The sequence below is a fragment of the Bacillus rossius genome, chromosome 7, assembly GCF_032445375.1.
Source record: "Bacillus rossius redtenbacheri isolate Brsri chromosome 7, Brsri_v3, whole genome shotgun sequence".
NCBI lineage: Eukaryota > Metazoa > Arthropoda > Insecta > Phasmatodea > Bacillidae > Bacillus > Bacillus rossius.
Window position 1 is genome coordinate 68,827,055 of NC_086335.1, and position 14,895 is coordinate 68,841,949.

The following is a 14,895-nucleotide window of genomic DNA, read 5'->3' on the forward strand; positions in this document are numbered from 1 at the left end:
TACTGAAAGAATGGATTTTCTGCTTTATTGCTTCCTTTTCTAGATTTTTATTTTTGTGTGTGATTCTGTTGCAGAGATGTGCCAAATTTTGGTGGTGTAGGTGACTTTGGCTCCCAAAATAAACCTTCGAGTGGGGATGTGGAGCAAGCTGCTGACTCAACAAACCAAGCAGCGCAGGAAGGGCAAGGACAAAAGCAAGATGCGGCAGGCAGTGCAGAGGGCAATAAGGAAGACAGAACAGAACCGCATGCTGACAAGGAAAATTCCCAGCCAGACACGCTAAACGATGAACAGTCGCAGCAAGAGAATAAAGACGAGGGTTCCAACTTCCTTAGAAGTTCTTCCAGTGATGGTATTCCAGGGCTGGATTTGCTTTCTGAGGAGAAGAAAGAGAGAGACTTGTCAGTGGGACATGATGTAGACGATAGAAGTGGGAATGGACTTAACTCGCAAAAGGACAAGGATGCCACTGCACCAGAGGGTAGCAATGCCTCTAAGGACACTGCTTCTCCTGCACCTTCAAAGAAGGAGGGTGACTTATCAGTGCAAAGCAACGAAAAACCTACTAATTTAAGCTATAACCAGCCTCCTCCAGGCATGCAGAAATTTGGTCCAGGTGGGTCTCAAGGATCACAATCAAATCAACCATTATCAAACCTTCTGGGAGGACCACAACCGAACCAATCAATAACGAGTCTGCTGGCTGGGATGCAAGGAGGACCGCAGTCAGGCCTTTTAGGTGCAAGTCCGGGATCACATTCAAACCAACCACTTCCTGGCCTATTAGGCACAAGTCCAGGTTCACATTCAAACCAACCACTTCCAGGCCTGCTAGGCACAAGCCCAGGATCACAATCAAACCAACCGCTTCCAGGCCTGCTAGGCACAAGCCCAGGATCACAATCAAACCAACCGCTTCCAGGCCTGCTAGGTACAAGTCCAGGATCACAGCCAAACCAACCACTCCCAAGCCTTTTGGGTTTTTGCCCTGGACCCAATCAAAATTTTGGCCCTGGGATGAACAGAGGAGGGCAGCCTGGCTTTGGCCCAGGAGGAAATCAAGGCTTTGGTGCCGGTGGAAACCAAGGTCCACCTAATCAGAGGTTTATGGGTGGTAATCAAGGACCACAAAATCAGAGATTCATGGGAGGTGGTGGTCAAGGTCCAATGAATCAAGGCTTTGGGCCACGTAATCAGGGACCTGCCAACCAAGGATTTGGTCCTGAAGGCAACCAGGGGCCACAAAACCAAGGCTTTGGTCCTGGTGGTAATCAAGGGCCAAACCCAGGAATTGGCCCTGGTGCTAATCAAGGTCCAGGAAATCAAGGATTTGGTCGGAGTGGTAATCAAGGGCCATCAAACCAAGGATTTGGTCCTGGTGGTAAGCATGGACCTCAGAATCAATCCTTTGCTCCTGGTGGCAACCAGGGACCTTTGCAGCAAGGATTTGGCCCTGATGGAAATCAGAGTTTCGGTCCAGGTGGCAATCAAGGAACCCCGAACAGGTTTGGTGGAAGTGGGAACCAGGGACCACCCAACCAGGGATTTGGCCAAGAAAGAAATTTTGGATCATTTTCACAAGATGGTCCTGGTCCTGGTTCTGGTTCCGGTCCCGGTCCCGGTCCTGGACCTGGTCCTGGTCCTGGTCCGGGTCCGGGTCCGGGTCCTGGAAGAAACCAAGGGTTTGGTTTTGGTGGGAATCGAGGACCATCTAATCAAAGGTTTGGTCCGGGTTTGAATCAGAATTTTCCGCCAGGAAATCAAGGGCCAGGGCAGTCATTTGGACCTGGTGGAAACCAGCGATTTGGCCCTGGTGGAAATCAAGGTCCTTCGAACCAATTTGGTCTTGGAGGCAATCAAAACCAAGGTGGGTTCAGAAATCAAAGTTTTGGTGGGCCTCAAGATACAGATAACAGATTTGGATCTGGAAGAGGCAGAGGATTTGGTGGTGGTAATGAAAACCCACAAGACTTAGGTGGACCTGATAATCAGCCGTGGGTAGGAAGCAATCAACCAACAGGTAACTTTGGAGCCAAGGATGGGTCTGGTCGTCAGCCGTGGCAAGATTTAGGTGCAGGCAGAGGTCGTGGCCAGAACCAGTGGAGAAATGATGGGTCAAACTTTGGTGGTAACCAACAGTTGGGTCCAAGAGATAGGTTCATGGGCCCTGGAAGTGAATTCCAAGGTCCCAGGGATAGAATGTCTGGTCCGGTTGGTGGTTTTCCAGGGGGACATCAAGATAGCCCATTAGGTCAGGATGACATGCAAAAACCTAAAGATTTTTCCGGAGGACAAAGTGATCAATTTGAAGGTCAGAAAACAGGTTTTGATATGTCCAAAACTGGTGGCGATGGAGAAGGAAACATGCTGCCGAAGGAAAGTCCGGGTAGGGTAGGTTTCGATACAATGTTACCGAGGGGCAACTTTCCGGGCCCGAAAGGTAATCAAGGGCCATTCGATGGCCTTCGAGAGAACATTCCACCTTTTGGGGGTGGCGGTGGCGGTGCATTCCCACAAGGTAGGGAAGAATTTGGTGAGGCAGACTTCAGGAGGGGGGGCCCGCAAGATTTCCCTCCTCCCCGGGATTTCTCGGACGGAGGCAGTTTTGGCCGAGGCCGAGGCCGAGGTCGTGGAAGAGGAGGCGGTGGAGGCAGAGGTCTGCTTCCTAGAGGCCCCGACGATGCTGGAAGGAGTAGGTTTCTTCCAGCGCCCCCTGACGATCAGGGGCAGGTAAGTCTACAACTTGGATTAGATCGAGTGTAGCATGCTGAAAGTATTTGTGTTACTAACATTATGAGGTGGTGGAAGCCTAAGTCTCCCATGCCATATTGGTTATATGGTTTTCGCGCCGTTACTATTGATAGCTCTTTTGCAATTGTTTGGTTGACTAATTTTGCCAGTAGATGTTATTTAACTTTATTTGCAAGCTGTGAAGATTAGGGACATTGCATGACATTTTACCTCTATTGGATAACACTCGCTTATTTTCTGGTGTTAGAGAGCTATTGAGATATTAGCCTTTTAATGACAATAATGATAAGAAAATAAAACAACTTGTGTGAGACTAAGCCATCAGCAATAAGGTATCAATGTGTGATTGATTGACTGAAAATAGTGAAAATTCATTTTATGTATGTACATATTTTAAATGTTAAGCCCTAAAATAATATTTTAAAAAATATGTTATATGCAGATGTTATGGTTAGGTATTTCTTAGCTATACATAAAATATTTAATGGAGATTATCAAAATCAGAGTATTCTTATTATTCTAATTTTTGTATTATATTAAGAATTTCAGGAAGTTTGGTAAACTGTCCCCCTAGCCTCTCACAAACTGTACTTTGGCAGCTCGCAGACATGTAGATTCGATCTAGGCTAGGCCATGTGGTAATAGGGGATTATTTGGATTGGGTCGAGGTTTTACACGTCCTGGATTTGTTGTTAGTCCTCTCTTAACAGACAAGGTGTTGTGATGAGGTGCCAGGACTATTTGTCAGAGACAAACAACCCCTGAATGAACCCTAGGTTTGTGCTGTTAACAAATGGCTAAGGAGAAACAGATAGCCAAAAAATATAATATCATGCATGCACAGCAGACATAAGCCTTGCCGAATCCAAATCTTAAGTGTAGAAAGAAGATAGTGTGACTGTTGGTGAAGTCAATTTAATAATCTCGTCCATGTAATGGTTTGAGATTGTTTTGTTTGGCATCAGTTCCATTTACCTTATCATAGTGCAATTGTATTGTGTTATTCAGTGAGGTTTAATTGTCAGGGCATGCATGTACTGCATTTTAATCTTGTTAAGCCTTTATTTTAAAAGTTAAAAACACTCGCTCTTCAAAACATTGGCTCGTAATACAGTAGAACCTCGATGATACATTCCCGTTTCATACATTTTCCCGTGTCATACGCCGATTAATTTTGGTCCCGCCGAAAGTACTATATTTACAATGGCTTACTTTCCCGGAACATACACATATAAAATCATTAATTTCCTGTTTCATACGTTTTTTCGAAGCGGAAAAGTCCTAAAATTCACAAATTTTTTTTGTTATATTCCTCCTTAAAAACTACGTTTTAATGCTTTTATTTTGAAAAACGTTCATTGTTTACCTTTGCAAACGTAAGAAAATAACTTTATCGCACCATAGATATGGATAGTATCAGGAAGACTGTGCACTTCGCTAGTAGCGTCTATGGCCAGCACCAAGCGAGACTAGTGGCGCAAACTAGCAATGATTATGAAAATGGTGCACACGCTTTACCATGGCACGGATCTCATATTTTGTGCATTCATTAATCTTTGAACTGAATATACCAGTTTGTTATTGTTTTCTTACGATTGGATTGTTTTGTATTTTACGTTTCTCAAGTTAAAATTTTATTGAAAATTGTTCTGTTGCATAATGTTTTCTAAAATAAAACAAACAAGCAAAAATTTCTGATTTTCTTTTTACAATAGCCTAATTTTTCTTATTTCTAATTTAGGCTTGGTGACTTTTCCCCCCTCCAAGAAAGGACTTCATAACATTTTGCAAGGCCATTGTTTCTCATGTCAGCTTTACTTGATTATGGACTGTATTTTACATTTATGGTGGTTTTATTATATGTATATATAATGATGAATTCATATATTTCATTAATATAATGCAATTATTTACACATTATGTATTTTAAGTTTAATCTGACATTGTGCTGGTATGCTAGATTGAAAAAAAATGTTATTATTGCCATTCCCTTTTCATACACTTTCCCGCATCATACACCATTTTTGTGCCCTCCGTTGAAAAGTGTATGACAGGGGTTCTACTGTACTTGCATAGAGTAAGTCAGTACTTCCGTAGGTGGATTCAATGTTGCAGAGACCTTTTTGTGTTATCACACTGCAAAGTTAGTGGTCTTGAAAATCAGTCCTTTAAAGTTGTAACTCACTGGAATAATCTGCACAATTTTCTTGAACCTGTGATTTTCAAATGTATATTATTGTACAAAATACCAAAGTTATATAGGTGCTATTATTCATTTTCTAGCTATCAATTTTTCCATCTTATTTTCAATCATGTTGAATGTACTTTTTACATTTGAATATTGTACACAGTTATACATTGCCAGTATAAATTATTTAATTACACATAGTTCCTGGATAAACAGTTAAAGCTAAAATGTATTTCTTGGTTCCTAGGAACATCACTAACTCAACAAGAGTCTCTGAAGAAGTAACAATAATTAGCCATTTTAATCCTCATCCTATTTATTACTGTGCTGGTTTTTATGAAATACTTTGGAAGAAAATATATTTGGATATTATCATCTATGTGGTAGAAGAGAATTTCATACTGTATTTAGAAGTAAGTTTCACGTATTGAAAATTTGACACTGAATGATTTTATAAATTCTTTATTTTGGAACTGTGGCATTTCATATACTATTTTAATTATGTACCAAGTATTTTTTTTAATTTTATTTTGTAGTGCAGAAGTTATTGATTAATACTTTTTTTTATGCATCTAAACTGCATTTGCAGTTGTACCATTGAGTTCCACAACTTCTGATTTTAAAAATCCATCAATATCATATATGATTCTTTGATAATACTGAAAATTATTTGTTACAACCTGTGTCTAAAATTGGCACTATATTTTTTATATACCCTTAAATTCCTATGTAGCCATAAGGGTAGCAGCAATACAGCCCTTTACAATTAATTGTTGTTACCTAGCAAAAATTGTTAAAAAATATCATGGGAATTCAAACGCCAGAAGCGCTCTGAAATATTTGAACCAGCATGGTTGGATCGTTGCTGAATTACAGAATCTGCCAAACAAAGAATGCCGGGATAGAGAGATTTTACTATTCGTGATATATGAAAATGTTTCATTTTTACTTAATACAGTCTGTCATCATTTCTTCTGAACACTTCTTTGTTCAATTATTGGTTTTTCTAAAGTCATGCTCACATAAATAAATATTGAACTGTAAAATTTTTACTGAAACTTTAGAATGGAATTTGCAATCTTAATCTTAAATTTTTAAACGTGCAATTTGTGTGCGTTTTGAAATTTTCTATAATTTATTATGGTATCTATTAAATATTTAAACTAGAATGTGCTTTATTCTGAAGGGGAAAACAAGTCATTCTCTTTGTCTGCAGTATGTGTTGCCTAATGGCTCGATTATCACTAAAACTATTTAGAACTTTTTAAATTGCTTAATTAACATGTAATGGATGGATCCTGTAATTATTATTAGTTGTATGAAAATGCTGTGTTCTGGAGGAACAAACTTGAGTATAATTCTGCATTGTAAAGGAAATAAGCATACCCTGGGAAGGGTTTTTGGGGAGGGGGTGGTTGAAAAAATCTTATGCGCGCGCGTGCGCACACACAAACACACACACAAACACACACATACACACAGAGAGAGAGGGAGAGAGAGAGAGAGAGAGAGGGAGGGAGAGAGATAGAGAGCGATAGAAAAATAGAGCGATAGAAAGATAGAGCGATAGAGATAGAGATATAGATAGATAGAGCGATAGAGATAGAGATAGATAGATAGAGAGATAGATAGATAGAGCGATAGAGATAGAGATATAGATAGATATACTGTATAAACCCACGTACCACCCGCACCTTTTTGAAAAAAATCAGGTTCGATAAAGTAGGGTGCGGGTGTTACATGGGTCTTGGGCCATTTTTGCACGGTGACGAAATAACGCCGGCGCGACTGGAGGTTGCTGCGATAGGCAAGAGGGGTAGAGGAAAAGGATGAGAAGGAAGTGGCAGACAGTCAAGGTCACATTCCTCGCAGCAGGTCACATTCCTCGCAGCGTTGTCAAACTGCAGCTTTGCTGGTTACAAACGCGCGCTCCCACGCACTGTCCTATCCTCATTTCCAAAGTATCCAGTGGTTTTACACGTGTGTTGGCTGCATGTATTGTATTGTAATGAATCGTAAAAAGTTGCGTTCTTTCACAGTTGTGGAAAAATTAAAAATAATCAGTGAAGCGGAAGAAATCGGTAACCGTGCTGCTTGGCAAAAATATGATGTCGACGAATCATGTGTGAGGGATTGGAGGAAAAGTAAAGACAAACTGCTTTCGGCCAGTGGCGATAGACGTGCGTTCCGTGGTGCGGTAGCAAAGTTTCCGGAGATAGAGGAAAAACTCTACGACTACCTACAGGACAGATGGCAATTCGGGTACGCTGTAATCACGGAAATGTGTTCACTAAAGGCGCTGCAAATTGCTCGTGAACTTGGCGTGGGTGAAGGCTTTAAAGCAAGTAGGAACTGGATGCGCAGGTTCATGGTAAGAAAAGGTTTGTCCATGAGGCGGCATACTACAATCTGCCAGCGTTTACCGACAAGCTACGATGAGAAATTAATAGCATTTCAGAGGCATGTGTTACAGCTGCGGAAGCAACACAATTATTTGTTTTCACAAATTGGAAACGCCGACCAAACACCTGTGTACTTTGAAATGCCTGCAGATACGACATTTGAAACAAAAGGTGTAAAAACAGTGTGCATCTTAACTGGAGGCTGTGAAAAAATGTGGTGCACTGTAATGTTGACAGTCCTTTCCGACGGAAAAAAACTACCGCCGTATGTGATTTTTAAAAGGAAATCACTCCCAAAAAAACAAAAAATTCCCTAATGGTATTATTGTGAGGGCTCAAGAGAAGGGATGGATGGACCATGCAATGGTTGTGGACTGGATTAAATTTGTGTGGGAATGATGACCCGGTGCTTTGTTGAAATTATGAAGCATGCTGGTTTTGGACAGCTTTCGCGGTCATTTAACTGAAGAAACAATGAAACGTCTGAAAGATGGGCGAACAGATCAGGTCGTAATACCTGGAGAATTAACTTCAGTTTTGCAGCCCCTTGACGACTGTATCAATAGGCTGTTTAAAATGCATCTGAAGCGGCAATACTCAGAGTGGATGTCGAGCGAAAACCACGAAATGACACCGACCGGGAGAAGAAGGCGACCAAGCTTGTATCTTGTGCGACAGTGGATTCTAAATGACTGTTCTGCGATCCCAGAAACATTAGCCGTAAAGAGTTTTAAAAAGTGCTGCATTTCAAATGCGCTCGACGGCACGGAAAACGATTGCTTGAGCTCCGATGATGAGTGCTCCGACACTGGCAGCACTGTGGACAAGTTGTGAGGAAGTTTAAGTCTGTTCTTGGCCGACGGCTGTGACATGTTATTCTTTGTGATTTTGTACGTGACTTTTAAAGTCTAATTAAATGCCGTATTTGTGTTAACCTAATTTATATTTTTATGTAGAATATGCCACATTTAGGCACAAGGTCTTTATTATGCATGTAATAAAAATAGTTTTTATTATGCGTGGCTAGGACTCGCGTGCTTTATCGTTTATTTGTTTGAACGAGGTCATTGCCCAGCGCACGATAATGGACGCGGAAGATTGTAACTGTAAACAGCTGGGATCTGGGCAAGGTCACGCGCACACACGGCGTGTTGTTAACGATCGCGCGCGCCGATGCCATGTTCTACTCGCGTGATGTTGCCACATTGCAGTTGCCTGCCTTCTGTACACTTTTAACACAAATGCCGAGGCTGTAATAAGTAGCATAGTACTTTTTTGGTAATTTTTTACGATTTGTTACTGTTTGAAAGGAAAAGAAATCACGACTAAATTATTTTTTTTCCATGCCGATTTGCAATAAAAACATTTTTTCCCTCCATGGCATTCTAAAAATAAGGGTGCGGGTGTTACCCGGGGGCGGGTGGTACGTGGGTTTATACCGTAGATATATATATATATATATATATATATATATATATATATATATATATATATATATCCAAATAAAGTCAAATAAAATTGAGGATGCTCATGTCATTCGAAGCTCATTGTCTATAGTTTCGCACAGAGCAATGAGTGAGATAATGTTACTGAGCAGCTCATTTAGTAAGCAACAAACCTAAAAAGTCGAATCGCAGTGGTTGGTTTGTGACTGGTCAGACTGAATTTTCGAATCTTGGTGGTTGGTGTATGGACTAATCATAATTGATACAACTCAACTTTGATTATGTTTTAGTTTTGTTTAGTGAATTCGAGCATTGGGTTCGAATACCTTTTAATTTTTGCTCAATGCAAGAGGTATTGTTATGGTAAAATTTTTAATAATGTGAATCGGATAACTACATATGAGAGCTTGCTTTTAACGTTTAAATAAAAAGACACTAAATTTCATTTTTAAATTTATAAACTTTTTCATTTTTATTTTCATTATAAATTATTAATTTACTTTTGTAATTGTATATTAAAATATATCGTTTAGAATTTATTTAAAAATAGTAATTTTCAGATGATGTGTCCTATGAGAACAAGTTTCAGTTAATTATATAAATAATTACAGTTGGCACTCTTGATCTGGCAGTCTTAGTTTGGGCAGATTCTTTGATCCAGAACCCTTTGACTGCTCATGTGTGGATTGGGTGTTTTTATTTCACTCGGTGTTTATCTTGCCTATTAGATTCATGGGCAAGTGTTGCCAAGAGACAACAGTAATTTTTTTTCTTTCCTTTGGAACAGCTAGTTTCAACTTCCTTTTAAGAATGTTCCATTATATTGTATTAATAATTTTTCTTTGATTTTCTTTTTGAAACTACACGCACAATCCATTCGTCCCGAACATGCCGAATTACAGAGTGCCTACTGTACAAAAGTTTATTGAATTTAGTATATGTATTGTCTGGTTTTGTAACATTTTGTCTGATTGTGTCAGTCATACTTTGCACGAAAAAGTACCCTGTTGCCATATGTAAATTACTCTGCTTGTTAACATTAACAATAATATTTGGTATACTATTATTAATTATATGAGTTTAAATATATACATATACATATTATATGTTCTATTTGTTGAATTTTCCAAAGCCAAAAAAATGTGTCTATTGGTAGTAATTTTACAGTTGTAGGCATTCTGAAAGAGAAAAAAAAAGTCATTCAATGCCAATCAACAATCACCTATTATCATTATTTCAAATGAGAAATGATTTGTAGCAATTGGGTACTATTAATAAGACATTCCATTAAATTATGTGTTGTGCTAAACCAGAGCCAACATTAAAAATATTATGATCTAAAATAGTTGTTGACTAACAAAAATGGTTGAAAATAAGATGGCATCTTTCAGTTATGCCTCCTTAAGGAGTAAAATGGAATATTATCAGATGAGCTCTTGATGAAATATGGAATGGATTAGAAATATTATTTCTAAAAATTATCATTCCACATTTTGCTTCATAAAATACAATGTTTTGTATACAAAAAAAATTAATTGCTATTATTATAAAATTGTTTCTAAAACTTTTGCGCTCTGTTGCATATACAGTAGAACCCTGTTATAATGTTCCTGCATATAATGTTTTCCTGCTTATAATGTCATATTTTTAAAGTCCCAATATTTCCCCTATAAGGACAATGTATTTATTTCCTGCATATAACGTTCATAAATAGTGTATATTCCTGCTTATAATGTTTGCTTTCTAACATTCAATACATGGGGAAAAAATGTTTTAAAATCAAATTATTCCAACACTTACGATAAAAAGTTTCCTTTATGTATGTTTATGTTTACAATCACTGCCATACAATACATGAAGTTTGTTAAAATTCAATTTTATGCAATATACTGAAGGTACACAATGTTCATAGTTACGTGTCAGTTGGCACCCTTAGTCAACTCTTCTCTTCCTTGCCATTCCAGTGGGTATTCAGATACATACATAGTCCTACAATATTTAAGTTGCCAACCATTGAGCAAGGGCATAACTAAAAGTGTTTTCTATTGCTTACAAATAATTTTTTTTTCATTCATACGTAGGAATACCAAAATTAAACAATTTCAGGTGGCGAAGGAGTAGACGTTCTCACTCTTAATGTTGTCATCATGAATCGTGAGACAATTTTACAAAAAATGTGGCAGTGTATCTTTAAAGAAAAACAAAATTTAACCAGGGAACAATACGAAGTTGAAAAATTGTTGGCTTGTTTCAGAAAATACATGTATCAAGTATACTATCTTTGGTTTTAACATTAAAGTTGTTTACATAGCTTGGTGAGTCCATTGGTACAAAGCTCAAACATTGTTAAGAGCTAAATTGAAATTTCCTGCTTATAACATTTTCCTGCTTATAATGTTTTTTTCTTGTGCTCCCTTGAAAAACATTATAACAGGGTTCTACTGTATCTGGCAACAGAGCACTTTGAAACTAGGACAGCAGTAGTGGCAGATAATGTGCATTGATAAGAGAGTGTGAACTGTCATTAAAATAAACTCTGCAAAATAAGGATAAGATGCTATATGCATGCTCTGTATGGTTACTATAAATTGAACATGATTAAACTGTGCTTTTTCTGCCCACGATAAATACAGATCTGGGTAATATTGATAATGTATTTTGAGTTTTCAGTTTTGTTAAGTTTGTGTGTGTTTTTTCTTATAGACTACTTATTTTTAGTAAATACTATATATACACACACACACACATATATATATATATATATATACACACATACACACACACACTTTATTTCACAGCTTTTTTTGTTAATAATTTTTAAAAAATAAAAAACAAATAAGAAGGTGAATATTTAGAAAACAAAGTAAAATTGTAAATTGTGTGTGCTATTTTTTAGAGGTGTAATTATATGGTCTGAATGAATTACCCTGAGAAAACCAGCTTTCCTTTGCCGTGCTTTGTTACTTTTATTTTTCTTGAGTGTCCTGTACATTCCAGCTTTATGCACACAGATTTAAAAAGAGAATTGATACAACCCCCATTTAAACACTACCCTTATAGGTGACTTACCTGGGACAAGGTCACTCGTAGATGACTGCTGCATTGTGACAGTCGCACTTTGCGTGCTGCTTCTCGGCAAGTCATCAGGCAGGGTTACAGAAACGTGCAGTTGTGAATGTCGAGTGTTACTTGCTCGGAGCGTGCGGCAGTGCACAATTAATTGCTGGAAGATGTGACGCTGTTCCCAGCCGGACAAGGGCCCGCTCGCGGCCGACCCCGACAGCCTGAGGGGCCCAGAGGGCCCACAGTCCGGTGAATGGGACCCGGGGCAGGACCAGGACCTACCCCCAGCTCGAGACCCCTGGGCCGGCGGCTACAGTCGGGGCCGAAAGTGAGTTTCCTCCCTCACCTAGAAGAATCCTTATGTTTGACGAAATTTGGTAAATATACTAGAACCTTTATTTTACACTTAAAGTGTTAAGGGCTAAGGTTATTAAATTCTAAATAAGAGGAATTTTAGTGCCTGGCATAAATAAGCATATTTTATAATAAATTCATTCCCCATTTGTGTAGAAGATAATTTTAATACACAATCTCATTGCTGAAACATGCCATTTCTGTTTATTTACTAAAGAACTATCAAATACAATTTAAAGGACTATTTAACTTCCCTCTGCTGACTAATGGAGGATACTTGGAACTGTTAATAAACTACCATCGTGTGGAATGATTGTTTAGGCCATTAAAATATTATAACAAATGTTTATGCAGTAAATAACAGTGCAAAGTAATGGCTTAACTTGGACCACAAAGGCTTTCCATCGTGAGCATCTGCAGTATAGCATTATTGTCACGCATGGCAGTCTTGAATGGCGAACCACTGCGTCTTGCATCAGGGAGTGTTTTTGCTTGAGTAATTGCATTTTTGTGAGTGGAGTGGCGTTTCCCTACTGCCGGAGATATTGTGCTTGTCGGTGTCCAAGTTTGTCTGATTAGATCATGATCTTTTTAAATGTCGGAACGTGCGGAACATTCAGTTAACTGTTTGATTGGTGGATTGGTTTAGCTCTGCTCTCCGGCAGACGACCTGTCGAGGGCACGGGGAAGGAACTGTGTGACGTGGGGATGTGGTTGCGTTGTTGCATGAACAGTTTTGGTGAGGATCTCCCGGGAAGAGGGTGGGACCGTGCGCGGTTCCCGCCGGACTACGAGGACGACAGGTACGCGCCCGGCTGGGGGCGGGGCCCGGCGCGGGGTCCCGCGCTGGAGCCGGCCACCGTCGTCGACTACGGCCACAAGCCCATCGCGCCCGCCGTCAAAGGTTGTCTTCCTGCATTCAACTTGTGTAGCTTCCGTATAAGTAGAGTGTATCTTGAGGAAAGAATTGTCTCAGCAGTTTGAAACAACACTTATAAACGAGTGCACGTACTTGACAGTTGTGAAAAATAGTTCAGCTTAGAATGATTACATAAGACGAAGCAAGCTTTTACCATTTATCTATACTCTATAGACATAGAGAAATAATACTTTTTTTTTTTATGTGTAACATCTTAGTTCTCTCAGTATTCGGCATTTGGTAGAAGTAGTTTCTTGATTGGAACGGAAGTCGCATGGTTCGGAACTGTGTAACCACGGTGCTGCCATCTGTGGTGGATAACACGAGCCAAAGGGAAACTGATAGTACTGTTTGATGAATTGTATCAGGATGGGCAGTATTTTAATAAAATTCCTTTTTGAAAATCCGGTCCAAATTTGGAGTTTTTTTTTCAAGTCTTGTTTGTTTTTATCAGAGCAATTTCAGTATATAGTTTAAATTTTCTGTCTGCAAATTGAATCATTCAATAAGTCTACATAGCTGCTACTGCATTCTAGCGGTATGTGTGGAAACCACGTGTGATTCATGTCCGGAAATTTAGTTGGAGACAAATAGTGTATATGTATCGCACATGGAATGATTTTTACGTAAAATTTTGTGTCTGTTTCTGAATTTGCAACATGAGAACACATTAATTTGCTCATTACTGGCGTTACAAGTTACACATCTTTGGCGAGTACTGATAGACTCTCTCATAGAATGTACTCAAGTGTGTAATTGATCTCTTATTTACACTTTTTTCATATGAAGAGAATCCTTCTTTGATATGTATTTTGTATCTTTCTGGCTGTTTTATATTCAGTTTGACATGGGCAGTCCATCACAAAATTGTTTTGTGTCTTCATAGGCACGCTGGCCCCCGAGGTCTTTGCTGCTCCTGTCGAGACTTTCGACTACTGCCACGGCACTCCGATCCGCAAGCCAGCTGCTGACCCATTGAGAGGTGAGCCAGTCCTGGTAAACGTTTTTAGATTTATGTAGGTATTGGATCTTTAGAAGGCGTTTCCTGACAGTTGTGTCTTCTCGGTCGCAGGCGAGCCATGGAGGAAAGATGAGCTGCCGGACCGGCCCCGCGACCGCGACCGCGACAAAGATCGAGATCACGGCCGGGCCGGTTGGGAAGACAGAGGTGAGCGTCATTATCTTGTTCCTTGCTGTGGTAGACGATCCTTGTCGAGTCAGGTGCTTTCTAGTGCCTTGATAAAGTTGGTTTATGGCAATATAAACCTTAGTTTCCACTGTTGTCACTGTTATTTGCCTTGACGTTGGGGGGTCGTGTTTTGTTATTTTTGCTCTATCAGTTTGCTGATCAAAGGCATTGTTCCCGCAAAAACACAAAAAAAAAAATCAAAATAATTTTTACATTACTCCAAACAAAATATTATAAAAAAAAATTAAAAAGCTGAAGGACTGGATTCCCTCGATAATTTTCTAGTCCATAAAAATGAGGAGTTCTTCTAATGGTTCAAAGCAATTATGGTTTCCAGTACAACTAAGTGAGACATGATTTTTCAGGAAAACACAGGAATGTATCTTTACAGTAAAGTTAAGAAATTACTTTTTTCTGGTTCTGTGAGTCCACTGCATTAGCTTACGTGTCAATGTATGTAATTGTTTTTAACAACAATTTTCAAAGAAAGCACTGCACTTAAACCTTAGTAAATACATGCATGCGATTGGAATCACACCATTCTCAGAAGTTCAATTTAAAACTTTTAATGGTGGAGTAAAAAA

At 39.1% G+C, this 14,895-nt stretch overlaps 1 protein-coding gene across 3 annotated transcripts in view; it reads left to right on the forward strand.

Moving 5' to 3' along the window:
* The window catches only part of LOC134534300 (protein PRRC2A-like), a 108,981-nt gene that overhangs the window by 43,258 nt on the left and 50,828 nt on the right, over positions 1-14,895 (forward strand). For all 3 annotated transcript variants that reach the window (XM_063372667.1, XM_063372665.1, XM_063372666.1), the window contains exons 12-16: positions 75-2,730; positions 12,035-12,177; positions 12,938-13,107; positions 14,009-14,104; positions 14,195-14,290. In XM_063372667.1, coding sequence (XP_063228737.1) covers positions 75-2,730; positions 12,035-12,177; positions 12,938-13,107; positions 14,009-14,104; positions 14,195-14,290 — 3,161 coding nt within the window. The remainder of the gene's footprint in view (positions 1-74; positions 2,731-12,034; positions 12,178-12,937; positions 13,108-14,008; positions 14,105-14,194; positions 14,291-14,895) is intronic.